Source organism: Porites lutea, chromosome 4 (assembly GCF_958299795.1).
Source record: "Porites lutea chromosome 4, jaPorLute2.1, whole genome shotgun sequence".
NCBI lineage: Eukaryota > Metazoa > Cnidaria > Anthozoa > Scleractinia > Poritidae > Porites > Porites lutea.
In genome coordinates, this window is record NC_133204.1 from 47630443 (window position 1) to 47657327 (window position 26885).

A 26885-nucleotide genomic window follows, 5' to 3' on the forward strand; every position below is an offset into this window, starting at 1 on the left:
ATCCAAGTAAAAGAAAATGGTTGTCTTGTGTAGGCATTTCAAATCGTTTTCGTCTATGGACAGCAAACGGAAACGTACAAAAATGTGTGCTGCGCTTGCAAAGGTTTGTTTTATTATATGGTTACTTTCAAACGGCACCAGACGAATTTTCGACCGGCTGAAAAGCTGAAAATTCGCAAGTTTAGGGGTGACGTTCACACGGAACCACCTTAACCGTAGGAAAATTTAGACCATTGCCATGTGAACGCCAAAACTGAGTTCAAATGTTTTAGCCTGTACGGTCGAAAACTTTCCGGCGGCACTGTTGAACACCTTAAACGTCTAAGTTATGGCTGCATAAATGAGTGGTAACTAGGTTGGGGACTCCATATTGGATTTGCTAAAGTAGCGCTCTGCGCATGGGCTGATGGTAAAACCTATGACAAATGTTAAATTCGACCTGGTTCGCCAGTTCCTTGTCAACAGAGCAAAAATATTAAAGGTTGAATAATTTTCAGCGCGCAGAAATTTGTCCTTTGCCTTCTGAACGTAGCCTAAACGTATTGCTTTTTTTACCGTTCAGGTTGCCCGTCGTCTTTTCAGTTACTATCAATAATAAGCTCCCTGTTATCTTTGCCGGAAACTTTGCCTAGTTCTTTAAGCCACCATTGAGAACAGTTCGAAGCTACCCTTTTCAGTAGCCCTAGCAAAAAGAGAGGGTCCGTTTGTAGAAGATGTTCTCTGTATATCAGCAACCTAAAACCTGAAATCTGGCTTGGTATCAAAATCCATTTATTTCTCGCTTGGTAATAATTGTATTTGAAAGAAGCACGTGAATAGAGCGAACTCATTTCTACATCTGAGTACATTTTGCGTGGGTAGATGCCCCGGCAATAGCGATAAACGTGGCACTGACGTAAATTAGCTTTATTAAATTGCGTAATTACTATGATTATGTGGTGTTAAGTGTACGAAAAAAAAGAAATTTTAAGGATTAGAAAAAGAACTAAGAGAATGTTTTAAGGTACAAGGAAGTTACAGGAGGTACTAACTTTAAGAAAATGATGTAAATGGTTTGCGGTCCGTCTGTCCTCTTTCGACATCAACCATCAACCGGTCAAACATCTTCTACAGAACGAATACTATTAAGGCCAAGAAAATGAATATTTCGCCATTATTAATATTTCATTCAACTGAAAAATCAAGCCGTTTACGATTGAGTTTAATATTGACAATAAAAACTTCCGTTCCTGAACCACTGAACTCGCCACTTAATTTCCTTTCGACGAGAGGAGTAAACGGTTATTATGGAAGTTGTAATACTTCTTTCACCTCCCGCATCGAGGTAAACCCTTAAAGCTTCGTCGGTAACTGACCGAATCGGGGTATTTGAGGGCGCCTTTAGATTCAATATGAACAATCTCCGATATAAATAATACTTTTGTTGTTGCTGATGCTAATCTCCAAGTCTTTTTTTTATTTTAGTGCCGATTTAATTGAGTTTTATAAGTTTTTACTGAAATCTCTTTTGGCGTGACTTAGCCAACTGTAGTTCGACGACTATATGCCGCTACTACACGTACTCTAAAGAGCGATTGCAATTGCGAAAAATCGCACTTAATCTGTTTGTGTGTCGGCGGAAGCAATTGAAATTTCTCGGAAGTATGGCCCGTTTACGTGCCGGGAGAGAGACAAACACAATTAAGACTATGACAGGATATATAACACCAATCGTACATTTTAATCATTTTCATCGAGCTTTTTTTTAATTGGCTCAATAGGTCGTTCATAAAAAATTGCGTGCGGAATTGATGAGCGGTTAATTTTGTCCTGGATCTACCGAAGTAAACTTCTCTGCTTAAAGGTGAGTTTTAATATGGGAATATTCGCCCGTACTTATCCATTCAGTGGTTTTCTTCTCGAAACTCATGATAAAGTTTGTTATATTTAAGCCGTTACTGTCTTTCCCAGTAATCTGGCGAAAGTTTTCACCCCTTTTTCTTGTTTTATTTTTGTCTGAATTTTTAAGCAATATTAAAGAGTGCAATTTCGGAAGCAATGTCAATCCTGTCTACAGTTTTTGTTTTCTAATTTGAAACTTTTTTGAAATAGTGAAGGGAAGCTTCAAGTCGTTCACTCTACGAAGATGGGGGCCTATACAAATCAGCTACTACAGAGCGTCGAGCCTCTGGTAAATTGCATAGTGGCAATTCAGAACGAAATTCAGTTTAAATAAGAACCTAGTTTCCTTTTTAAAAAGTTGATTTGAAAATGCACCACTGAACGAAAAAAGTTGCGATTTAGAAACTCAATACTGTTTTGAATAGGCAGTCTCATCTATCAGACAAACCTCTTTTTAGTGTAGCGTCGTATCAAAATTAATTAGTATATAATTTTTTTTGTAATAAAGTAGTACATTTTACCTGAACTGTAGTGCTTGTAAAGACTGGGTTATAAGGGCATGTCACCCTTTTACTTGGAATAAGAATTGAAGCAATTTTTGAATTCGTGATCGTCTTTCAAAAAGTTGTAATCTTTTGTTTACATTTGAGAGAGCGGCAGACTTTTGCAAACTTGTCTTTTAAAAGAATACTAAGCTTGTGCAAACGTTTGTATCTCTACGTCAATCTACCATGTGTCTAAAAAAGGATTCGAAAAGAAATAAGCGTTGACTTCATGTTTGTTTTTCAACAATCTGTCGCTCCCTCAAATAGATTTGCCGTACGCGGGAGAAATTAAAGCCCCTGGTTGCAAATCTTCAGATCTTCAGCCGTAATACCGATTTCTCAGCAGAGAAATGGAAAGATCATATCTTTCCATTTCTCTGGGAAATCGATTCTTAGAATTCGAGGGGGCACTATGATTTTCGGCAGTGAAAGTCTGCCACTGTACCAATGTGACAGAACATTTCAACTAGTAAAGCTATTACTGGGAAAAAAACATCAAAAGAAAAGATTCCATGTGCAGTTATTCATGTCTTTCTTTCAAATATTCTACGAAATCATGATTTTATACGAATTTTTTTTTTCGCAAAAGTAAAGGCGCCTGTCCTCCGCCGTCCTCTTGACGCCTCCGTTTCCGGAACAACTGCGCAGGTGTACGTTATAAAAGAGTAGTAGACGATCTCTAGATTAGGATTCAGATTGACGCTTCTATTATCGGATAGCTTCGAAGATCATTGGTCATTTGACAGTTATTCTACTGTTATTCTATGGTTTGTAGATCGAGAAAACGAGCACTTCGTACAAGCATAGTGCATGGGTAGTGCTTGCTTGGGATTGGTAGAGGGGTGTTGTGTGGGAGTGCCATAGGGAAGGGGGAAATGGAGGTGGGAAGTTACAAAGAGTTATAGATGTGCGAGGTAAGAGACACAAAGTTGGATTCACATGAAGTACTGGGGATTATGAACTACTGTATTTCATAATCCCCACTAGCTCTTTTTCTCTTGATCAGTTGGCGCCATTGCTCGCTGAACAAACCTACTACCGTACAATTTTTACATTTTATTCAGTTAAACCTGCTTGTACTCTGTTACACTAATACCTGAAATCATCGATTCGAAACATTTCGATGGCAAATTAATTAGATATCTTAGTTTCCTTTCTCCGAAGCTCACTTTAATGTTTGAAGTCTGCCCCTCTAGATGCGTTGAATAACCACTGATTGTGATAGAAAATAAACATCCTGGCTGGCTGGCATTATACCACTGATATTATTATATATAAGGAAACGACCAGTGAGATATATAAAATTAGACTGTTATATGCAAAGTTTCAATAATGTTAAAAACTAAAGGTTTTCATATAAAAATTCTAAAAAATGGATTTACAAAATCTGTAGATCTTTTCTCCTTACTCAATTGCGTGATTTAGAGATAATTGCTGTTTGCTAATGTTCGTTTCTCTATAATACATGTATCATGAATTCAGGTTTTGTTTTTGTTTGTTTTTGGCGGGACGGAGAAGACTGAGTTTCTTTTCCTTGTCCTATATTTTGTATTAAAAATGCAATCTGATTTTTATTATTTTAATCATGATTGGTGCTATATGGCTATAATTATTGGAAACAGACATATCGGTTTAAATGTCTTTTGGTATCCAATAGGAGTCCTTTGAAAAACAGCTGAGTAGTTATGTTGTTTTTCTCACTTGGACTTGGGTCTATCAAATGCTCCAATTTAACTCAACTGAATCACTGATTTTGTTTGACGTTTGGCTAAAAGGTTCTAACTTTAGATTCAAGAGAGACTGAGGCTTTGAGACTGAAGAAATAACGCCATTAGCACCCGACTGGAGATGAATTTGACCATTGCAAACGGTAAATATATTCTATATTTTTATTTTATTCCGATCCATCTGATGAACTAATAAAAGATTTTAAATATATAAAGACGTGACTTTTGGATCTACGTAAGAGTAGTTATCAAGTAGTTTCACTGACCTTGCTTTAACATGGAATTTAACATCTTTAAAACAAGGCTAGCCTACGCAATTTCTGTTATATCAGACGAGTCAACTAATATGAAGAAATGTTTGCTTTTTTTCTTGAATTTTTGTTAGTGTCAAACTGTGAGTGTGTGGTGCAGCTGCAATGCCTGCAATCTTGAAAGGTAGCGTAGGTTTGCGCGCCATGATCTGATCAAAAAGACCTTTATGTAGATAACTTTCTGTATCTAAAATCAACATAACAACTGATCAGTTGAGGCCTGCAGCTTCTAATTCTAACACACTGAGTTTCTCAAACGACACGGTAGGGTAATAAACTGTGTACAATATTACATCAGTTATAGCTCACTCGCCAACCCAGTTCACGCTAAAGACTTTAAGGTGGCCCGAACCTGTTTATATGCGTGTTGGTTATGTTTTTGATTTACATTTTTCAGAATAAAAGATTCAACCGATTTCTATGATGTTTGGCATCCTCAATAAATAATAATGGAACTTTAAGAAAATGTTATTTATTTTCTTGTAGGTATAAAAACCTTTGAGATATCGGCATGTATTTAAAACCACATTTTTACGAAAAATGTGAAAACCTTTGAAATCCCACGACAGATTTTTCCCTAACTTCAGCAAATAAGCCTCTGAGCTCTCTAGTTTTACAACTGCAAGTTTGAAGGCAATCGTGACCGTAGAACTCGCTGCACAAAATGCTGGTCAAATTTAACCTTAAAATGCTATACGTTAACACATTTGTGAAAGTTGACACACAAATAGAGGAAGACTGCCGACGGACTATCTCCTATCTGAAAGGATATTCCTACCTAAGGCTTTATTGCAAGAAACATAGTAATCAGAAACTTATACGGCGAATACAGTTAGCACTTTAAGAAGAACAATTTTAAGCTGAGTGCGCAGTGATATTAAAGAACTTCTATATTCATCAAACTTACTTTGCATTTGTCCCTCTCTTTTGGACACAAATCTTAACATTAAGCAAAATATAGCTTCTACCAAAAACTGTCAAGAGTTTTTAGCGTCGAAGGTTCCCGTTTTGAAGAGAAATAAGGCCACCAACTGCAGTACTTCTAACCATCCATTTTTCAGTTGCAATGAAAACCCTCGTATTTAGTAATTCATTCACGCTTTTTAAGACTTACCATCACAATCGCACGGGCAGTTTGCTGTTGGGGATAGTGAAAAGAATAAGACGATTGTCATATTTGTCTTCATCTTTATTCCCAAGTGGTAAACTTCCCGTGCGAATGTGATGGCAAGTCTAAAAAAGCGTGAATGAATTACTAAATACGAGGGTTTTCACTGCAGCTGAAAAATGGATGGTTAGAAGGTGGAAGGTGCCACTGCATTCTACACTATTTAGTAAGTGATCGGACGACGATCCAAGTTCTGGTAAACTGAGGACTCTGTATTAGTTAATCTAGAGTGAAATGTCCGTTTTCCAGTCATTAATTCATAAAATTGTCACTTTTTCAGATTCCATGAACTCCACTGATGAGTTGGTCGACCCATTTCAGCCACCGTCAATTATTCACCAAGTTACCATCATCGTAGTGTACAGTATAATGCTTCTATTCTCTTTAAGTGGTAACACAATCATCATCTTTATCGTGTTTACAAGGCCTTTTATGAGATCAGTCACAAACTGCTTAATTGCCAACATGGCCGCCGCAGACCTCCTTATGACATTCAGTGCCATGCCCTATTCAGTCGCCTACACGTACGTTGCAAGCCGCTGGTTCGGTGGCATTATGGGTATGATCACGTGCAAGTTACTACACTTTGCAATTGCTCTGTCCATTGCAGCATCCATTTTAACGCTGACAGTGATAGCGCTGGATCGCTTCTTCGCCGTTGCATATCCATTTAAACGTGTAAGCGTCATTCGTCACATTCCCACGACAAACATGCTTATTTGGCTGGTATCCGTAATTTGTATGTCACCCTACCTCTATTACTACAAAAGCAATCTACTCGAAGATAACAGTTACCACTGCTTTGTATTGTGGGAGCCCTTGGCCGATTCTTCTACAGCGTCAAGGATTTATTTTTCGTTTATTTTTATCGCTCTATATTTGGTGCCTTTGCTCTTCATTTGCATATTCTACAGTATTATTTCTTTCAAGCTATGGGCTCGACGAATTCCTGGCAATCCAACAGAAGTTAATCTCAGAAATGTAGAACTTAGCAAGCGCAGGACGATAAAAATGCTCATCATTATTGTGGTGGTTTTCGCGCTGTGCTGGCTACCTGCGCATTTAATGCACTTTTTCATATTCTTCGAAGATAAAACATTTAACAACCTGTCTTTGTTAATCATTTTCGGTATCTCACACGCAAACTCCGCAATAAATCCTTACCTTTACATTGTACTGAACAGAAATTTTCGCCGCCCTTTTCTCGAAGTCCTCAGGAGTTGCTTCGGACCGGCCGGGAACTTGAGATCCCGCGGAAGTCATACGTCTTCCAACACCGTATTGGCCCGGTGCATGTCTCAGGAATACGTCGTCGAAGATACAACACTTGGAAGGAAAGGACTGTATGAATTATCCAACAAAACAGAGCAAAACGGTGATTTGCCAATTATTAGACAGATAAGTCTTTTAAAGGTGAGAGAAACCGAATTCCTGGTGGATCCCGCCAGTCATGATGTGAAGAAACGAGCAACAGTCAGTCCACCATGGCAAGACAAGGAGAGCTCAGTTGCAGAGGCAAGAGAAAGCACAACGACTTCATGAAAAAGCTTTTGCTGAGAACATTTTAATTGCCTGAATCTGGCCTTGAGACAGTGCATACATGCTGGTTCTCAATTGGCCTCTTCATACTTGATTTCTGAGCGAGCAACCATTTATTGACATCAATAGATCGTATATGAATACAAAGTAGGCTGGACAGCATTACCCAACAGTATTCTAACATTGTTATTGTGATGTCATAGATTAGATGCATTTATCGACGGCCATTCCGGGGAATGACCACGGGTAACCCCTCGGACATTTGCAGAAGTACGTTTAAAAATCTCCTCTACCCAAGAACAATATTTCTCTACAAAAGCTACCATTATCCCCCACCCCGCGTCCCCAAGGGATACATTAAAAACCACTATTTTTTTAGCAACCGTTTTTTTAGATGATCTCTAGCCCAACGTGCGGTATTGCAAGGGATATTGAACTTCAGTTTTTTCCAATTTCTATGAAAATACTTCTTTCATGGGGTGTTTAAAGAAAGGGTTAATAAAATATAAGAAAATATTAAAAACGGCTGTCCGGCCTGTCAGCTATAAGAGGTAACATTCAGCATAATCAAGGCTGTAAGTCATACAACCAGGATTCAATAAATAGTTTCCCTGATATGCTTTTTATTTGCCAACTGCACACATGATTATAGCATATTAATAGCCACTACCTCTTATACCATATTAATAGTGAATTTACAGGAAAAAAGTCTTGCGATATTATATCGTGTTAAAAGAGTGCAAAAGCGATGATCATTAGAAAAACCCCTACCCCGGGTTAAAAATTGGCCACAAAAGTCAACAAATCCCCCAACTTCCTAGCCTCTCACGCAGGTGTTTTTAGGGGAGCTCCACAATTGTGGGAGGGACGAAACACGAGCTCCCCTAAAAACGTCTGTGTGGGAGGCTACCAACTTCCCTCCTGGTCCGTTTATGCTCCATGTTCCTTTAGATAGTATTATTGAGTCAGTTATTGCTGTTGGTGGAGTCTTGCTTTGGGTGAGCTCTGTTTGCTGGGATACCCAATAATGGCAATTCCAGTTTGGGATAAATTTGGCCACAAGAGTGGCCGTTTATTTCACTTAAGCATATCAAGCTAGGAAAGTCCAGATACGCAAGAAGATTTATCCCAGCAAAGGTGAGGGCACACCCACCATCCGGGAGATGAAAGTGGAGCAAAACGGGAGGGAAGGGAGGGAAAAATGTTTTCCAACTTTCTTGTTGCAGTGAGCAGAGAGGCCTTGTGCCTCGCTTTCATGTCTTAAAAACACAATATATAATGTCCCGGATGGCAGGAACGCCCCCTCCCCAGTAACTGGAGAAATGACACATTAATCAGTCACATTAAGCATAAAACCATTTATTTCTTTCAGAAATAAATTTCCTTTATGTCACCGTGGTCAACCCACCCCCTTCCAAAGGGTGGTCGCTGTTGCTCGTCAGAAAACAAGTGACCACAAGGCAGGCAATAAGACCATGCTGTAGGGAAAGTGATCCCCACTGCTATAACAGAATTGCTTTTAACAATAAGAAAGTCTTAACTTTTTGAAAAGTTTAGATCTCTTTCTCACTAATTTAAAACCATTTTTGACGAATCCATGTTCTTTATTGCACCTTTGTTCTCGTATCAATATTAATTAACTACCTGCAGACATAACCTGGTAGGCCTTTAATTCTAAATTTACCTTGTAAAATAAGTTCAATTTTTTTTCATTATCACTCTTTTGCGAATAAACTAATGCAGACAGTTAGCTCCCTGTGCTACTCCCTAATTTATGACTTCAAGATAAGTTGTAAGTTGAAATGAATTTTAAAAATCACTTGTGTTGAAATTTGTTCCCAAAGTCACATGAAGAGCGCGAACACATGGAATCAGACTTGACCTTGGTTATAATCCTCGGAGTGGTTTTTCAAGTCGTCTCCGTACCAAAACCGCAATTTTTCGTTGGTTGGCAGTTACAATGGCTGACCAAAGTTCGCGAAGACCAGCTCGTCAGAATATCAGAGGAGAAAGAGCTCAGATAAATACACTGCGCCTTTCAACCCCTCTAACAACGCCCAGCGAAGTAAAGTTTTGGGAATGGCCAGAACTGTCTCATAACTTTTTGTTCTTCTTAGTACGTATGGCTGGATGTAGCCATTTCCAGATTTCCTCGGGAATTAACTAATTAACTTAATTAAGCCCTGAACCAAAAGCGGTTTTGGATGAAACGGTTAATCTTAATCGAACACAACCTAAGAAACACACACTGAAGCCCGTGACCTAAGGCATCGGGCACGTTATTCTTTCATTGGATCGGTCTTTTTATTGCCAGGCTGGCTAACATAGGACCGTGCTTGAGGAGGCTTTAAACTGTCTTTTTTACTACCTGTTCCTCACTGGCTTGACTTGCTTTGCCGCTCGCACTAATAAGATATGACAATCATTCTCTCTTGGATATGACTGTGGGTGATTGGCTGTTGATTCACGGCACCGAACTGTTATTAAAAGGCTGACCTGTGGCTGAACTAGGAAGGTTACTACGTCCATAGATTCACAAGGGAACCCAGCGAATATGAAGTTATATATCTCAACCTTAAAATAAAAAAATAATAATATTGAACAACAAAGGGATCAGTTAACCCGTCCAATTGAATCATGTCAGACTTACATTTCGTTAACGAAAGGTATATAGTACCACAGTCCTTATCCAGCACTATTTTTGATGATTTCCGGATGTGGAAAGATAACATGGTTGGTTTCATCGGTGATGATAATGTTCAGCGGCTGAGCTCGACCGCTACAACCCCACCTGCTGTTATGAGCCTCGTTGCTGACGCACCTAAGTCAATAAAAACAATCACTATTTATTCAAAATATTTCGCCGTTACCTTTGATTCCATACCCAACTGGTGCATACCATATTTGGAAGATGCAAGCAACATACCATCGTTTTGACGGTATATTTGCTTGGAAACGAGGTTGATTGATGGTATATTTTTCAGTGAAATTAACGAGGCTGCCTGGGCAATAGTGAAATAATAAAAATGGCCTCCACGGATACCCGAAGAGGAAATAGCTGAATTTCGGATTAAAACTGAACGGAAGAAACGCAAGAATATGCAAAACATATTCATGACATGTAAAATGAAACAAAACTGAATGCAAGGATGGCACTACATATACGGCAAAGGGCTAATTTATTATGGGTGAATATTTCGGCTAACAAAATTAGCCTTATTAAGCCCTCTGCGTAGTGCCAGCCTTGCATTCAGTTTTGTTTCATTTTATAAATCAAGTGACGTCTGGCTACAGCATCTCTTTAATTAGAGATCCGGCAACAGGAACCAGTCAGTTATATTTACGTGTTGAGTGGACCTCTGCATTCAAAAAGTTTTTCATATTCATAATATGTTATCTGTAAGAAAAAACATTCGTTTAGTCCTGAAACCGTGCTGAGACTGAAATAGGTCAAAGTTTTGAAGAAAGTCTACGAAGAGGTAAGCTTGTTAAGAAGTTAAAAGTCTTTTTAATGAATAATGATCTGCATAATTCTTGACATCATACGAAGGCGAATTCAATAATTGACGAGGCTGAGAGGCTTCTCCACTTAACTTCTGGAGTGGCTGTTAAGAATTGACAAAAATACAGTCAGCCGAATATTTGTCAGTTGGGTGAACCTTAATTACCTTTGTCTGTCAGCAATTCCAATATGGCCAACAAGGGAACAAGTCGATCAAAGTATGACCCAAGCCTTTAAAAACAGTTACCCTAAGACACGTGTTATCATAGACTGCACTGAGTTCTACTGTGAAGCTTCCACATCGCTAGAACTAAAAGGAAACATGTATTCAGACTTTAAGGGTAGGGAGACCTATTAGGCTCTTCTCGTAGGAATTAGTCCTCACTGGGTGTGTTTCTTTTGTTCCTCACCTTTATTATGAAAGTTTATCTGACTGAGAGATAGTGGAAAGAAGTGGTCTTCTCAACCCAAACATGTTTGATCATGGTGATGAAATAATGGCATATAAAGGATTTAACATAAGAGGTCTTACTGACAAAATTGGGGTGAGGCTTAACTTTCCAATTTTTCTTGGATCCAGGGGTCAATTTGAAGAAATTTCAGCGTTAATTTGTAATTTCAGATGTGAAATTACAAAATTGCCATAGCAACCCTTCCGTACGTCTCAGTGTCAAGATGGCGACGAAGTTTTAAAATGCCGTGAATGAAGATGTCAGGGCACAAAGAGACCCTTTATAAAACCTGAACACACAAGAGAACATCAAGAAGGATTCTAACAGGTATTTTGCCGAAAAAGTCTGAAAAATTCTGAACTTTATAAGCCAAATTTAAGGTCTGAACATTATTAGGATGTGGAAATTATTAGCATTTGGACAAAACGCGTGAAATTATTCCCTAATTTCACTCGTCACCATTTGATTACACATACAAATACGTTGGAAGAATATGATGAATTAAAGAACGCCTACGCAGATCTGTTATGTAATTTTTCGGAGTAAATTAAGCCACACATTGAGCATTTAATCAATCAACAAAAGTAGAACGGTTTGTCAGGTAGTTTACAACTTACCTCGTCTAAGATCCTCTTCACTGTTATCGCTGGATCGAGCTGGAAACATCTTGATCAAAACTCTCTTGAGCATGCTGATTTGTAGTTCCAGTTTCAGTGCCATCCGATTGCTTTTGTAAAAGACTGTCGTTAGTGTTTAATACGGCAGATGTTCTTCCATTCTTGATCGAAGAATTCTTAAACTCTAAAGATAATTTGTGAAAAAGGAAAGCAAAGTAAGCTTAAGGAGGAGTCTTAATTAAATGTTTGATAACTGATTATTCAGATTATTTGACAAACTCGCGAGACTTACCTTTGAATACACGCCGCTTTCGTTGCAGTATTTTAAGGTTATCTACCCTACATTTCAGCCAGAATTAAAGCTCATCAATTCTATATGAAGCCAAGCTTGCGAGATTTAGGTTTATACCAGTAAGTCAGTACGTCCACAACTTCCAGTTGTGTCAGCCATGACAGTACAGCGTGGTCAAAGATCATCTTACATCTTAAGCCTCGCTTTCGTGCAACCGGAAACCGGAAGTCGGAATTATGCAAAGCGTCTAAAATTGAAACACAGCTGATACACGAATACTTGATAAATCATCCATAACTCGTTTCCAAAATAAACTGAAACGGTTCTTTACTCACGTCTCTTTTCCAGTGAAGCGCATTGAAAGTACGAAAACATGTCAAGTTTAAACAGTCTTCTATTGAGTTTTTACTCTCCTCATTACATAAAAAAAACGTCGTAAGAGGGTCTCAATGGGGTGGTGTCTTTTACGATTATCGGCTAAAAGTTTTGGCTCTTTTACGGCTATCGGTTAATTTTTTCCAGTTACGGTTAAAAAAAAGTTAAAAATCAATTTCCTTTGTTTTAAAGAGTTACATGTAAATAGTAATAAACCTGTATTTAAAGTTCTTAGGATCATCTCCGGATGAAATTAGTTGTTCTTTTGATAAATTTTAATATTTGATAGATCATACTTTTAAAGTACAGTCGAACCTCCATGTGCGATCACCTCTTGTAAGCGACCACCTCCCGTAAGCGACCGCCAATCCAAAACACCAACATTTTCCCGTCAAAGCCTTACAGTTGAAACCTCCAGTAAACGACCACCTCCTGTAAGCGACCAAGACCACTTTTTGGGCCTAAAAGTTTAATTATTTCCCAATGTTTTTTTGTTTTTTGTAAGCAACCACTTGACACATTCTCTGATCTCTGTGTTCGCTGTGTGCACTATGCTACTTATTAGAATATACGAAGAACTTTAGTAACAACATGGAACTACACATAGCGTCACTTAGAAATTGCATTCAATAAATTAACTTCTCTAAAGTAGATGTGCCCGGACCTTTCCTCGGAAGAGGCCCTCCGTGGTTCCTTCCGTAAGCCGTAAGCGACCACTAAGTCTTTGCATTTTGGGTGGTCGCTTACGGGAGGTTCGACTGTTTTTCACTTTTAATATTACTTTAGGCAAAGAAATGTTAACTACGAAAAAGAAGATCAAGCTGTTTGTCTTCTTTTGCATCCTGGCTTGATTTCCTTTTCTTTGGTGCTACTGATTCGTTGTTGGCGTTGATTTTTTGCCATGCACCCTCTCCTCTTTTTACTCAGTATACGTACCACGATAGGGTTTTTACCCCACTGAAGAACAGACTACAGGTACAACATGAACTGAAAAACGAGCAAATAGATTGAGAACTCGAATTAAGAACATTTCTGTGTGACTCTCACATTTACAAGTGCCTTAGCCAAGTTGAGGAGTATCGCTTTGAAGATCTTTCAATATAAGAGTTTTCTCATTCTCTTAAAATCAAGAGACTATAAAGAGGACAGAGAGGCCATCCCCCATATACACCCTATTCCATAGGTAATTCGTCTCGAGTTATTTTTAACACCACAGATCTCAAGGGGGATTAGACAACAGCCAATCACATAGCGCGAATGTGTTCCGCGTGGATGACCCACTCTGAGAGCCACGCGTCCTTCACGAAATGACGCAGAACAAAATGGGGGAAGACGCGGAGAGCGATTTTGCTATTCCTTTTGTCGAAGAAAACGACTACATCGAGATTTTTGCGAAAGCCGTGTCAGCAAAACCGAAATTAAAAAAGAATCGCCCTTCCTCTCTTGTATAGAGCTAACAGTAGAGCAGGGAAATCCTTAACACACTGAATATTCTCTCAGGATCATTTATAATTTGCAGTTTGAAGAGAGCAATTTTTGGTTTGATGTTTATTTTTTTCAGTCTTTATAGCGATTATTCCTACACACCTACTTTGTCAACTGTAGGCGAACCCTCCTAAAGCTGAATTTCAAGGGACCATATTCAAGCTCAGAAAGAGAAATAAAATTTCGTCATTGCTTATTTACGTCCTCCATAAAACGCGAAATAAGGCATTTTCACGTCGTAGTCGTGCAAAAACGGGAAAGAAATGAACAAAAAAGTGTGTTGCACGTGCGAAGTTGCTAATTAAAGCTATTGTTTTTTTGATGTTCTAGTTGTCGTCCGCGTCGTTGGATCTTAAACTCCCTAAATTGTACAAACGACCGGTTTCAATAGACTGGCGAAATCTCTCATTTTATTAAAGCACTGAGGTTACGACAACTTCGAGTTAAACTGATTTCACGGGTTGTCAAAGAGTCCAGCGATTCCTTTTTCTCAGGTAACCGCCGACTCATTTCGCTTCAATGTTCAGGAATGCCCTCGATCTTTTTACGCTTTCATTGCCTCTCGCCCGACATGTTTTGCACGGCGTTTGGTCATGCGAAACCTCCACGAAACATCCACGCCTCGCGCGAGGTAACTTTATCCCGATTCTAAAAATAACTCGAGACGAATTACCTATGGAATAGGGTGTATATGGGGGATGGCCTTTCTGTCCCCTTTATAGTCTCTTGCTTAAAATGATATGCGCTCTTTGTTTATAAAATCAAATGAAAAAAGTTTAAGCTATTGTCAGTCAAGGAGGGGGGCATTGGGGTCTATAAAAAACCGAAAACCGCTCTAAAAATTACCCTAAACCGAAAAACAGCGATAGATCGATCACAACCTTAAACCGAATACAAAACCATTACAACAGGAAGATTTACACAGCTCCATTTTCAAAACGGCCTAGTGACCGGCATTATTTCTCCAGACAGACAAAATTTTTTTAGTCTCGCACAAGATCGAAAGCGACTGAAAACCAAAAACATCGGCTGAGACAAGAGATTCCCTGTCTGTGTAAGCAACCAGCTCATTGCTTCGTACAATACTACAGGCAAATTATTTGTATCGCGTTTTGCAAACTTCGAAGGAATTTTAGGTTTTTCTGTTCTGTCAATCATCTTAGCGGACCTCTTAGGCAACAGATGTTCATTTCAAAGAGTTCAAAAGGTCATGGTTTGTAATTTGAGACTGGTGGATTTCGATCCGTTTTTATTTCAAGAATCGTTACCTGTGAGCGTCCTGTTTCGGGCAATTATCGACTTGTCTGCTGCGTTCTGATCTTTCTTACGAAATGTCAACTCTCCCGGATAATCCGAGAGACTCCAGATTTTGGACTGTATCTCCCGGTCTCCAGATTAGAGTATGATATCTCCCGGATAATCGCCAAAGTTGCTATTTCTTGTAGACTCGACTTTCTGACCATAAATTTTCAAATATTTTGCGTTGTTTGAGCTACTGTAACATGAAACGTTTCCCCATAAATTCTGGTATGCCACTGTAATTTAAGCGATAATGTGCTAAATATGAACTGTTTATGTGCTATATACGTCGATCGGAATCAGCGAGCATTTTTGGCACAAATGAGGTCATTTGTCGTGCGATATGACGTCATCTATCATCTCTCCCCTATCAATTCTCAATATTTGATGACGTGGAAAGTTGACAGCTCTGGAAATGTCTTCTTCGGCCTAACTTGTAACAGTCAAAGTCTACCTCCTTCCCCTGACAAAAATACGATCGCAATTTGCTTTGCTGTTTTGAACAGTCAAGAGTTATTCTCAATTTCGTTTTTGCGGCAAATTACGTTGTGATTTGGAAATCCTAAGTCCCTTCAGAGTTTGCAAAACGCACAGCGCGATACAACGAATTTTGCTGTAAACAAAGAAACTCTAGGAACCTTCGTTCCAAGACATCAGGGGACATGTCGTATAATTCCTTCAAAGCCGGCCGGTCTTGAAAGATGACCTAGATATGATATGGAATCTAGAACGCAACCTTGGAAAGCATTTTATCGCGCGAATCCACCCTTGCAAATTTTAACAATTTGACATGTTTGCGCGAGGTGGGCGGGGTTGTGGGCAAATTGAGGTATTTAAGAAGATGCCTCAGGCTCTCCCCTTCTCCCTTCCCACCGTTTTTCTCTCACTCACGTTTTCGCTGCTCCCGTGCTTCTTTCGCTTCTCGTTCGCTTTTTCCGCTCATCTACACTGACCGAAAGCCTGGCACAGCCTACTGTAAACCTCAATGAAAAATTCCAAAATCCCACATTGCAATTTGACCTGCATCGACAGTAAAATAGAAACATATAGAATAGCCTAACATCTGGACTGCGGAGAGACTCAGAGAGGAATCTAACCTGCTTTATTTTTGCCAAAAAACCGGGTGCTAAAAAACCGAAAAATCGGAAACCGCAACGGCCAACAAAACCTAAAAACCGAAGTTTTTCAGTACAAAAACCGAAAAATCGAACTAAAAAAACCGAAAATCCCAACGTCATCACTCTCGTAAGGGATGAAAAGGATCATTCCTGATAACAGACATAACAGTTCATTCGAAAAAGATCGTGAAAAAGCAACCGGTCATAGGTGAGTTAAGCACCTTCCTTAAAATTAACAAATCTAGCTATGAAACAAATGCTTTTTTATGGTTAACTCTTTTTACCCTAACTACGGCTAACGGTTAAAATTTTTCAATTTTTACGGCTATCGCTTAAATTTTTGGCCGTTTTACACCTATCGGTTAACCCCATTGAAACCCTCTCGTAACGGCGGACGAGGTAAAATAGAAAGGAAGAGAGAAGACCTTGGGATCGAGGCTGTTAGGAAATGGCAGACTCGGTAGTCCCAAATAAAATAAAGAAATAAGCCTCGTAAATACTTGCAGACGTACTGTGTCACAAATCTGTCAGGGTTTTTAGGGGTATACAACCTGTGCTACTCAAATCAAGGGCCACTCTTTTTATAGCAACGCTAGAGGGTAAAAAACGCTCGCTGAGCGTGAAGTCGGGCTACCAACAATTCTAGGGATTTTAAATGCGCCGGTGAACGAATATTCGAGACTAAATGAACGCCTCGAGACTAACATTAATCCGTAATCCACGAGAATCACGTGAAGCGGCGAACTTCTCTTTGTCTCCTTTACGCTTTTCCGCGTCTCTTCGCACCTCCCTTGTTTGTTTGAACTAGCCAAGTCATTAAAAATATGTTTTTTTTTTCAATAGTTATGTATTTTTTAAACACTGAGTTCGTGTGATGCCGAACCGGCTTTACTAACTTAATAAAGGTAAAGGTAAAGGAGAAAAAATGCTAAAAGTTGGAAGGAAAAGAAAGAGCAAACGCTCACAAACTCGATTGCCAGGATTCGAGCTTGCGCTTCTCGGTCAGCTGCAGCTGTTGGCTTCGCGTGCCTGAAACTTCACCACGCAGCCAAGAAAGCAAAACACAAGACACGTTCGAGCTTTGAATATTTTATCAGGAACAATCATGCGACCCACCGTCTGAAAAAGAAGCACTTCTCACACCGTTTCAAATGCAAATAAGATAAAAAATAACCTCGACCAAAACAAACCACGAGCCAATGGCTGTTCAAATTTCGTTCACGTGACCTAATTTTTGGGAGAGCGTTCTTGAATTCAATATGGCGGACGATGTGGAGATGTTTTCAGAAATAGAAAGGAGTACTGCCGAGACAGCAACTCATGTACATGGCAGTTTTTTATAACAGTCATCTCGCAGTAGATTGTAAACTGGTGAAATTGTATTTGAGACGCATTTTTCCAAATAAGACCTCTGCGGAAAGCTTCGTGTATTTCAAACAAATCATCAAACTCATACGTAATTTTTTTATACTGAAATGTTCAAATTAAAGAGACACAGTGATGGAAGACAATGGTTATTCTGTTAAGGATAGAGGTTTTATTTTTAACATCGTCTACAGAAGTGTGCTTTTTCGAAGTTCATTCTGCTTTTTTCCTCTTGTCACGAGGAGATGATGTCGATGATGGTTGTTGTCCATAGATCTGTCAATGCAACTAAAACGGAACATGCAGATAATGAGTATGGCTTCCATTGATTAGCATATACAAATAACTGTTTAAATTCTTTATTGTACAAAGAAACGGATTTTCGAGTTTAATGCATGTTTCACGTGTAAATAAATTTTGCGTTACTGAAGTGCGGAGTCGTATAGCACGAAGAGTCATATCCGTTGCGTGGTCTGGAGGTATTTGAAGACGCGATCTTGCCACAAAGGCGACATAACTTTGAAATTTTGCTTCTATGGGCATCATCTGCCATCTCAGCACCTTGAGGAAGACATCAATCAACTATGGCCGACATTATTGTCGATTATTGAAAGCGCATTGCGAATAAAAATACCTGATGCACTTTTTTCAGAGATTCTGCACAACAATAGAAACATGCTGAATCGAAAGCATAAACCTTGGATATAATAACGCCAGATTTTTTGCAACTCTCACAAAAATCGACAAGTACATTAAATTTAACAACGAAGTGGAAAAACATACCTGATCTCGGAACAAAAATCAGATGGACGCTTCAATTTGAGAGGGAAATTTACTTCAATACGGATTCACATGTTTCAAAATGGCAGATGTGTATCAGCTCCTTGGACTTACCGAACAGAAAGGCATGGGTACCTGACGAGTCTACACCGAATAAGATCGGAAAAAATCTCGGATAAAGAAAGGCGAGTACGAAAATTCCCGACTTTTGAAATGGCCACCATGTTGTGACGTCATATGGTTATCAAATTTGATAACGATCCTGGACTGGCGACGTTAATCGTGCAAACATCTTTTGCCAAAAAAAAAAAAGAAGTAAAATAAGGCAGAATAGAGTGTGACCTTCCAAAACATCTTTTCAATGGCGGACTTTCGTGATGTAGAATCGGTCAACATTAAGGCCCACATCAGCCTTTGGCTAGAATCTTTGTGGCTAAACAAAAAGCTAATCGACCGTGAGAACTCATGATCAAGGAGTCTTTCCTGGCTTTTTGATTGTCATCGTAGTCGAGCGCGCAACATTAAAGAAGCGGCTGTTTGTGAATTGATTGGCGCCAAAAAAGGCGCAATTTTCAGTATAATTTCTTTCTTTAAGTTATTCTCCATATATGCAAGCCATGCCACATGCCACTATGAAAAAACTTAAGAATATAAACCTTTTACGAACTGCAGTAAACGGTAATGTGTTAAGCAATAAGTGAACACACATTTTCCAATGTAATGGTTACCGTTTAAATAATTTTTTTTTCATATCGTTTCTTAGACTCTCAGGCCTCATGGAATAATTTAATGGGACGGGTAAAGTTATTGCTCATAACGAAAACAATGTTTCTCCAACATAGTCTAACATCAATGAATTTATACTTCAAAGTGCAAGGTAGGGCGTGAAACTGTCTTTGCAATTTGTACAGCATACTGTCTAGCTTTCCAAAAAAATACCAAATATTAATACATTACGCATTGGCGGTAAATTGTATATATTAAGTGGTATTTCAGGTTATTTAAGGAAGATGTCAGTTATTGACTTTGTGTTTTCTTTCCAGAAACACTTAAAACTGAAATAATTATCGAACCGTTTTCTCAGTTCAATAATACTCTCATAATTTTTACTCCTACTAATTCTCGCGGCTTTTTAATTTGTGTAGAGTTGCTTAGTAACCCTAGTTCTGCCGACTCTGCGTTATTTGACTAAACTGGCGTCGATGACACAAATAGAATAGATAAGGGGGAATCCCTCACAAAACGAATTTGTAAGAGAGGGTGAAAAATGTTGTACAGGAAATACGTGAGCGATCTTAATGATTTATAAACTTCTACACAAAGTTCCTGTATTCAGTTAGTTATGAGATAACTTGTTCCACCCAAACTGTTTTAGCAACTGGACCTTGCTAATAATGACAGTAATAACAGTGTTATTAGTGGTATAGTTTCTAAAAGCGTTATAACTGTCACAAAACATTTTTAAAAAGCTAAAACATTAATAAAAACATATTTTAATAGACGTATTGCTTCATAAACTAGAGCACAACGGAAGCTTTTTTCTTTACTAATTACCTCGGTTTTGTGAATAAAAAAATAACAAATTTAAGCTGCAGCAGCGTAAGCTTAAATTAATCTGTTAAATAAAAAAAGCAGAAAGATCGCACAAAAAAAGATTAAAATAGAGAATAGAAATTATTCAAATTTTTTGTTTAAAAGTTTTTCTTTTTTATAAAATCAAATAGGTGCAATGAATGAGTGAACTTAGGATATATGAAAATGCCTGGTACTGAAAAAAAAAAAAAAATCTCATACTCAGAGACACCTGCTAATTAACAATTAATTAATGAGGCTGAGTATCTGATGAAGAATTATGGAGATCGAGGAGGATAACACCCTCCGAGATCTGCATAATTCTTTATATGATACGAAAGCCGAATTCAATAATTGTTTTATTATTCATTCAAAATAATTCCTAGTTTAAATACAAAGCTAAAACATGCTTACCTCCATCGATGTTAAGTTCACCTTCGATAGTGCACGTTTAGGGTTGTTCAGCTCCGTAAATATTCTCCAAATAGCAGATCTCGCCCCTCGAGTTGTGTTCTTGCTGTTCTTGCCATGTTTTTAGCTATAATTTCGCCTAGTTCTTACTCTTGAAACGAGTGAAATGTTCGCCATTTTTTGTTTTCACAACCAAAACAACTCTCCTCGTCCCCCGGTCTTCTCGGTTAACGGTGCCTTAACCTGCGAAAAGGCTGCATTTTTGACGTCATTTCCTCTTTAAACACAAAATTCTTCCAAATTTGGTCATCAGTAACTGGTTATGGTGAATTATGCGTGTGCTTTTAGCCAATCAGAATCGGGAAAATATTTTGAATGAATAATAAAATGGTTTAACTGATAAGTTGGAGGAAAATTTGTAAATTTTCGCAAACTTTAAGTGAGAGCTTTTTCTCACCAAGCAACAAAAGACCAAGGTTACTATGCGAGATCAAACATTTTATACTGTAGCTTCTTTATAAAAAACAGGAGAAAACTTCAGTTTCTGTGTTGTCCCCTCGGTCGGGTATATAAAAGCATATGTTTTGTAATTTGTTCGGTTAGTATAAACAAGTTTTTCATTTTCAATGCGTTAATAAGTTTCAGCAAGTTTTTAACGTGGCCAAGAACCTGGAAATTTGACGCAAAAACAATAAAAATGGGAACCTTTTTGACCTCTTGGTTAGTTCTTTAATAAGAATTTCTGTTGCATTTGAAACTGATATTATAAGGATCTCTAGCCATTTTAAACAACTTCCTTTTGCCTTTTAAATTGTGCGCTGAAATTGTCCTAGTTTGCATCTAATAATTGAGAGTTGGGCGTAATGAAAAGTTCCGCTCTTTGAATCAACAGTCAAATGTCAAACAACATTGCTCACACAATGCAAACGGCGCAGAATTTTTCAGAAAGTTATGCATGTTACCGAGTTTAGATAACTTTAAAAAATGTTCCGTTATAAAAGGACTGAATTTTCCATTAAACTGAAATAATTTCAGTGTTATGTTCGCGCATTGCACGAGAAGGAAATAATTCTAATAATACCCTTTGAGATACGTTCACGTACTTTATCCGTGCCTTTTTTCTTGAGGAAGATATTTAATTAAACTAAAAAAGTGTTGATACTAGGTTACTAATCTTGTACAAAGCGCGATTATAGCATTGCTTGCAGGAGAAACTTTCTCGACGATAAACCAAACACGTGCTAGCTTTAATAACAATGTTTTATTAAACACCTGCAGCCAAAGCCGAAAATGAACTCAAATGATGCTGACTGCTATTCAGAATAAATAAGTACAGGTAATGTTCTTTAACGGTGAACGAAATTGACGAGCCGGTGAGGCTACAACATTTTAAGTTAATCGAAAGTTAATATAAGTTCTTTATTCTTAACTGCCAATGTTATTGGGCCGAAGTTGCCATGGGTCCCATTATAAATGATCATGGAGATTGCCAAGTCCCCATTGAATTTGAAGCAAGTCGTTTGCTACAAACAGATAGCGAAGACCTACTGACTGATTCCATTTTGCATGAAACTCGACTGATAGTTTAACTTTAAATAGTCGCACCAAAGATGGCGGTTGCTTATTGTTATTTACACTTTATCGGTAAATTATTGGATAATTAAAGTTTTGCTTAGCTACTAGATATTTTTTCTTCTTAATACGCAGTTTTGAAGCAAAGAAAGATCCTCTAGTGCAATTCGTTTCGTTTTCAAACTTTTGACAGATTTGCATTGATATGACCAAGAGAGAAATTCTCGCTTGATATGACACAATAGGCTGGTTTAGTAACAGAATGGAAACGTCAGTTAACGACGGCGCACGCAAATCAAGCAATTGGCTTGACCAATGACAGAGCGGCAAATTGCGCACCTGACCTGCTAAAATGGTTTAACTGATAAGTTAGAGGAAAATTTGTAAATTTTCGCAAACCTTAAGTGAGAGCTTTTGCTCACCAAGAAACAAAAGACCAAGGTTAGTGTGCGAGATCAAACATTTTACACTGTAGCTTCTTTAAAAAAACAGGAGAAAACTTCATTTTCTGTGTTGTCCCCTCGGTAGGGTGTATAAAAAAATATGTTTTGCAATTTGTTCGGTTAGTATAAAAATTATGCTCCAATATATTTAACTCAAATCGCTGATTTTGTTTGACGTTTGTCTAAAAGGTTCTAACTTTAGATTCAAGAGAGAGGCTTTAAGATTGAAGAAATAACGCCACTAGCACCCGACTGGAGATGAATTTGACCATTGCAAACGGTAAATATTACATCAGTTATAGCTCACTTGCCAACCCAGCTCACGCTAAAGGCCTTAAGGTGGCCCGAACCTATTTATATGCGTGTTGGTTATGTTTTTGATTTGCGTTTTTCAGAATAAAAGATTCAAACGATTTCTATGATTTTTGGCATCCTTAATAAATAATAATGGAACTTTAAGAAAATGTTATTTATTTTCTTGTAGGTATGAAAACCTTTGAAATATCGGCATATATTTAAAACCGCGTTTTTACGAAAAATGTAAACAACTTCGAAATCCCACGACAGATTTTTCCCTAACTTCGCAAATAAGCCTCAGAGCTCTCTAGTTTTACAACTGCAAGTTTGAAGGCAATCGTGACCGTAGAACTCGCTGCACAAAATGCTGGTCAAATTTAACCTTAAAATTCTACGCTAACACATTTGTGAAAGTCGACGCACAAATAGAGGAAGACTGCCGACAGACTATCTCCTATCTGAAAGGATATAATTCCTATCTAAAGCTTTATTGAAGAAACAGAGTAATGAGAAACGTACGGTGAATACAGTTAGCACTACAAGAAGAACAACTTTACGCTGAGTGCTCTGTAATATTAAAGAACTTCTATTCATCAAACTCAGTGACTTTGTATTTGTCCCCCTCTTTTGAAAACAAACCTTAACAAAGCAAAATATAGCTTCTACGAAAAACTGTCAAGAGTTTTTAGCATCGCAGGTTCCCAGTGAAGAGAAATAAGGCCACCAACTCCAGCTGCACTTCTAACCATCTATTTTTTAGCTGTAATGAAACCCTCGTATTTGGTAATTTATTCACGCTTTTTGAGATTTACCATCACAATCGCACGGGCAGTTTGCTGTTGGGGATAATCTGGAAGAATAAGACGATTGTCATATTTGTCTTCATCTTTATTCCTAAGTGGTAAACTTCCCGTGCGAATGTGATGGCAAATCTAAAAAGCTTGAATAAATTACCAAAGAAAGGATTTCATTGCAGCTGAAAAATGGATGGTTAGAAGTACGGGAGTTGGTGGCCTTATTTCTCTTCAAAACGGGAACCTGCAACGCTAAACTCTCTTGACAGTTTTTCCTAGACGCTATATTTTGCTTTATTAAGATTTTTTCCAAAAGAGAGGGGCAAATACAACGTAAGTTTGATGAATAGAAGTTCTTTAATATTACTGCGCACTCAGCATATAGTTGTCCTTCTTGTAGTGCTAACTATGTTCGCCGTAGGTTTCTGATCACAATACTCTGTTTCTTGCTATAAAGCTTTAGGTAGGAATATCCTTTCAGATAGGAGATAGTCTGTCGGCACTCTTGACTACCTCTATTCGCGCGTCAACTTTCACAAATGTGTTAGCGTAGCATTTTAAGTTTAAATTTGACCAGCGTTTTGTGCAGCGATTTCTACGGTCACGATTAATTGCCTTCAAACTTGCAGATGTAAAACTAGAGAGCTCTGAGGCGCTGAAGTTAGGGGAAAATCTGTCTCGGGATTTCGAAGTTATTTACATTTTTCGCAAAAATTCGGTTTTAGATATATGCCGATATCTCAAAGGTTTTTTATATCTACAAGAAACAAATAACATTTTCTTAAAGTTCCGTTATTATTTATTTGGTATGCTAAAAAGCATAGAAATCGGTTGAATCTTTCATTCTGAAAAACGCAAATAAAGAACATAACAAACACGCATATAAATAGGTTCGGGCCACCCTTAAGGGGCCCGGAGAACGTTCTCTGTTAATTGGTTTCGACACTGCGTGAAAAAAGTTTTTTTACGACTATTATCATTATAAGATTTGAAATGAAGAATTATTCCAAGACTTTAGACAAAACTGCATTTTTTTGCTCTTGGCCGTCCACCGCTCAAGAACTGGTCATTTTATACCACGGAAAGAGTCTCGTCTTGCGCCCAGGGTGTTCGATCAGTTTTTTCAGTCTCAACTGTTTGTGTAAGGGTAAACGCACTGTAGACCGAGTTCCGGGTCGGGCGCTCTTTTTCCCGCTTCTAGATTTTTTTGGCTGTACACAGGACGCCTAACCCTGCGCTGGTACATTTTTAAATGCCCGAGGAAGGTAAGGTGCCACTTCTATACTATTTAGTAAGTGCTCGGACGACGATCCAAGTTCTGGTAAACTGAGGACTCTGTATATTGATTAGTTAATCTAGAGTGAAATGTCCGTTTTCCAGTCATTAATTCATAAAATTGTCACTTTTTCAGATTCCATGAACTCCACCGATGAGTTGGTCGACCCATTTCAGCCACCGTCAATTATTCACCAAGTTACCATCATCGTAGTGTACAGTATAATGCTTCTATTCTCTTTGAGTGGTAACACAATCATCATCTTCATCGTGTTTACAAGGCCTTTTATGAGATCAGTCACAAACTGCTTAATTGCCAACATGGCCGCCGCAGACCTCCTTATGACATTCAGTGCCATGCCCTATTCGGTCGCCTACACGTACGTTGCAAGCCGCTGGTTCGGTGGCATTATGGGTATGATCACGTGCAAGTTACTACACTTTTCAATCGCTCTGTCCATTGCAGCATCCATTTTAACGCTGACAGTGATAGCGCTGGATCGCTTCTTCGCCGTCGCATATCCATTTAAACGTGTAAGCGTCATTCGTCACATTCCCAGGACAAACATGCTTATTTGGCTGGTATCCGTATTATGTATGTCACCCTACCTCTATTACTACAAAAGCGATCTACTCGAAGATAACAATTACCACTGCTTTCTATTGTGGGAGCCCTTGGCCAATTCTTTTACAGCGTTAAGGATTTATTTTTCGTTTATTTTCATCGCCCTATATTTGGTGCCTTTGATCGTCATTTGCATATTCTACAGTATTATTTCTTTCAAGCTATGGGCTCGACGAATTCCTGGCAATCCAACAGAAGTTAGTCTCAGAAATGAAGAACTTAGCAAGCGGAGGACTATAAAAATACTCATCATTATTGTGGTGGTTTTCGCGCTGTGCTGGCTACCTGCGCATTTAATGCACTTTTTCATATTCTTTGAAGATAAAACATTTAACAACCTGTCTTTGATAATCATTTTTGGTATCTCGCACGCAAACTCCGCAATAAACCCTTACCTTAACATTGTACTGAACAGAAATTTTCGCCGCCCTTTTCTCGAAGTCCTCAGGAGTTGCTTCGGACCGGCCGGGAACTTGAGATCCCGCGGAAGTCATACGACTCCCAACACCGTATTGGCCCGGTGCATGTCTCAGGAATACGTCGTCGAAGATACAGCACTTGGAAGGAGAGAACTGTATGAATTATCCAACAAAACAGAGCAAAACGGTGATTTGCCAATTATTAGACAGATAAGTCTTTTAGAGGTGAGAGAAACCGAAGTCGTGGTGGATCCTGCGAGTAATGTGGAGAAACGAGCAACAGTCAGTCCCTGGCAAGACAAGGAGAGCTCAGTTGCAGAGGCAAGAGAAAGCACAACGATTTCATGAAAAAGCTTTTGCTGAGAACATTTTAATTGCCTGAATCTGGCCTTGAGACAGTGCATACATGCTGGTTCTCTATTGCCCTCTTCATACTTGATTTCTGAGCGAGCCACCATTTATTGATATCAATAGATCGTATATGAATACAAAGTAGGCTGGACAGCATTACCCAACCAGGGGCCGATCCAGGATTTTTTTAAGGAGGGGGTGCACTCGTCTCTTGCTCTACTTCAACACCAATAAACCACATAGTTTTTTTTTTGCATAATACCAGTTGTATTAGAAAACTGCAGGCTATCTCAGGAAGGGGGGGGGGGGGTGCGCACCCCCTGCACCCTCCCCCTAGATCCGCCCCTGCCAACAGTATTCTAACATTGTTATTGTGATGCCATAGATTCGATGCATTTATCAACGGCCATGAGGGTAATCTGTAAGTCATACAACCAGGATTCAATAAATAGTTTCCCTGATATGCTTTTTATACTGCACACATGATTATAGCATATTAATAATGAATTTACAGGGAAAACGTCTTGCGATATTATATCCTGTTAAAAGAGTGCAAAAGCGATCAAAAACCCCTACCCCGGGCTAAAAATTGGCCACAAAAATCAACAAATCCCCCAACTTCCTAGCCTCCCACGCAGGTGTATTTAGGGGAGCTCCACAATTGTGGGAG

At 38.6% G+C, this 26885-nt stretch overlaps 2 protein-coding genes across 3 annotated transcripts; both read left to right on the forward strand.

Annotated features, from left to right (window-relative positions):
* The first annotated feature begins 1808 nt into the window (after nt 1-1808).
* On the forward strand, nt 1809-7623 carry LOC140933871 (QRFP-like peptide receptor). The gene is made up of 3 exons (XM_073383536.1): nt 1809-1843; nt 4202-4296; nt 5913-7623. Exons 2-3 carry the CDS (start codon nt 4275-4277, stop codon nt 7172-7174), a joined length of 1284 nt encoding a protein of 427 aa, XP_073239637.1. The 5' UTR covers nt 1809-1843; nt 4202-4274; the 3' UTR covers nt 7175-7623.
* Nucleotides 7624-16479: 8856 nt separating this feature from the next.
* LOC140935987 (QRFP-like peptide receptor) lies at nt 16480-26369 on the forward strand. Of its 2 annotated transcripts, none has more exons than XM_073385567.1 (3): nt 16480-16519; nt 22644-22734; nt 24957-26369. In XM_073385567.1, exons 2-3 carry the CDS (start codon nt 22713-22715, stop codon nt 26210-26212), a joined length of 1278 nt encoding a protein of 425 aa, XP_073241668.1. In that variant the 5' UTR covers nt 16480-16519; nt 22644-22712; the 3' UTR covers nt 26213-26369. The 2 variants fall into 2 exon arrangements, with proteins under 2 accessions (XP_073241668.1, XP_073241669.1); XM_073385568.1 differs by having other exon boundaries at nt 16495-16519; nt 22657-22734.
* Nucleotides 26370-26885: the final 516 nt, after the last annotated feature.

Bases quoted from the DNA above. Each gene is read 5' to 3' on its own strand.
- LOC140933871 (XM_073383536.1), top strand. From the start codon at position 4,275: ATGAATTTGACCATTGCAAACG. The intron at 4,297-5,912 runs GTAAATATATTC...TCACTTTTTCAG, and splicing joins GAATTTGACCATTGCAAACG to ATTCCATGAACTCCACTGAT.
- LOC140935987 (XM_073385567.1), top strand. From the start codon at position 22,713: ATGAATTTGACCATTGCAAACG. The intron at 22,735-24,956 runs GTAAATATTACA...TCACTTTTTCAG, and splicing joins GAATTTGACCATTGCAAACG to ATTCCATGAACTCCACCGAT.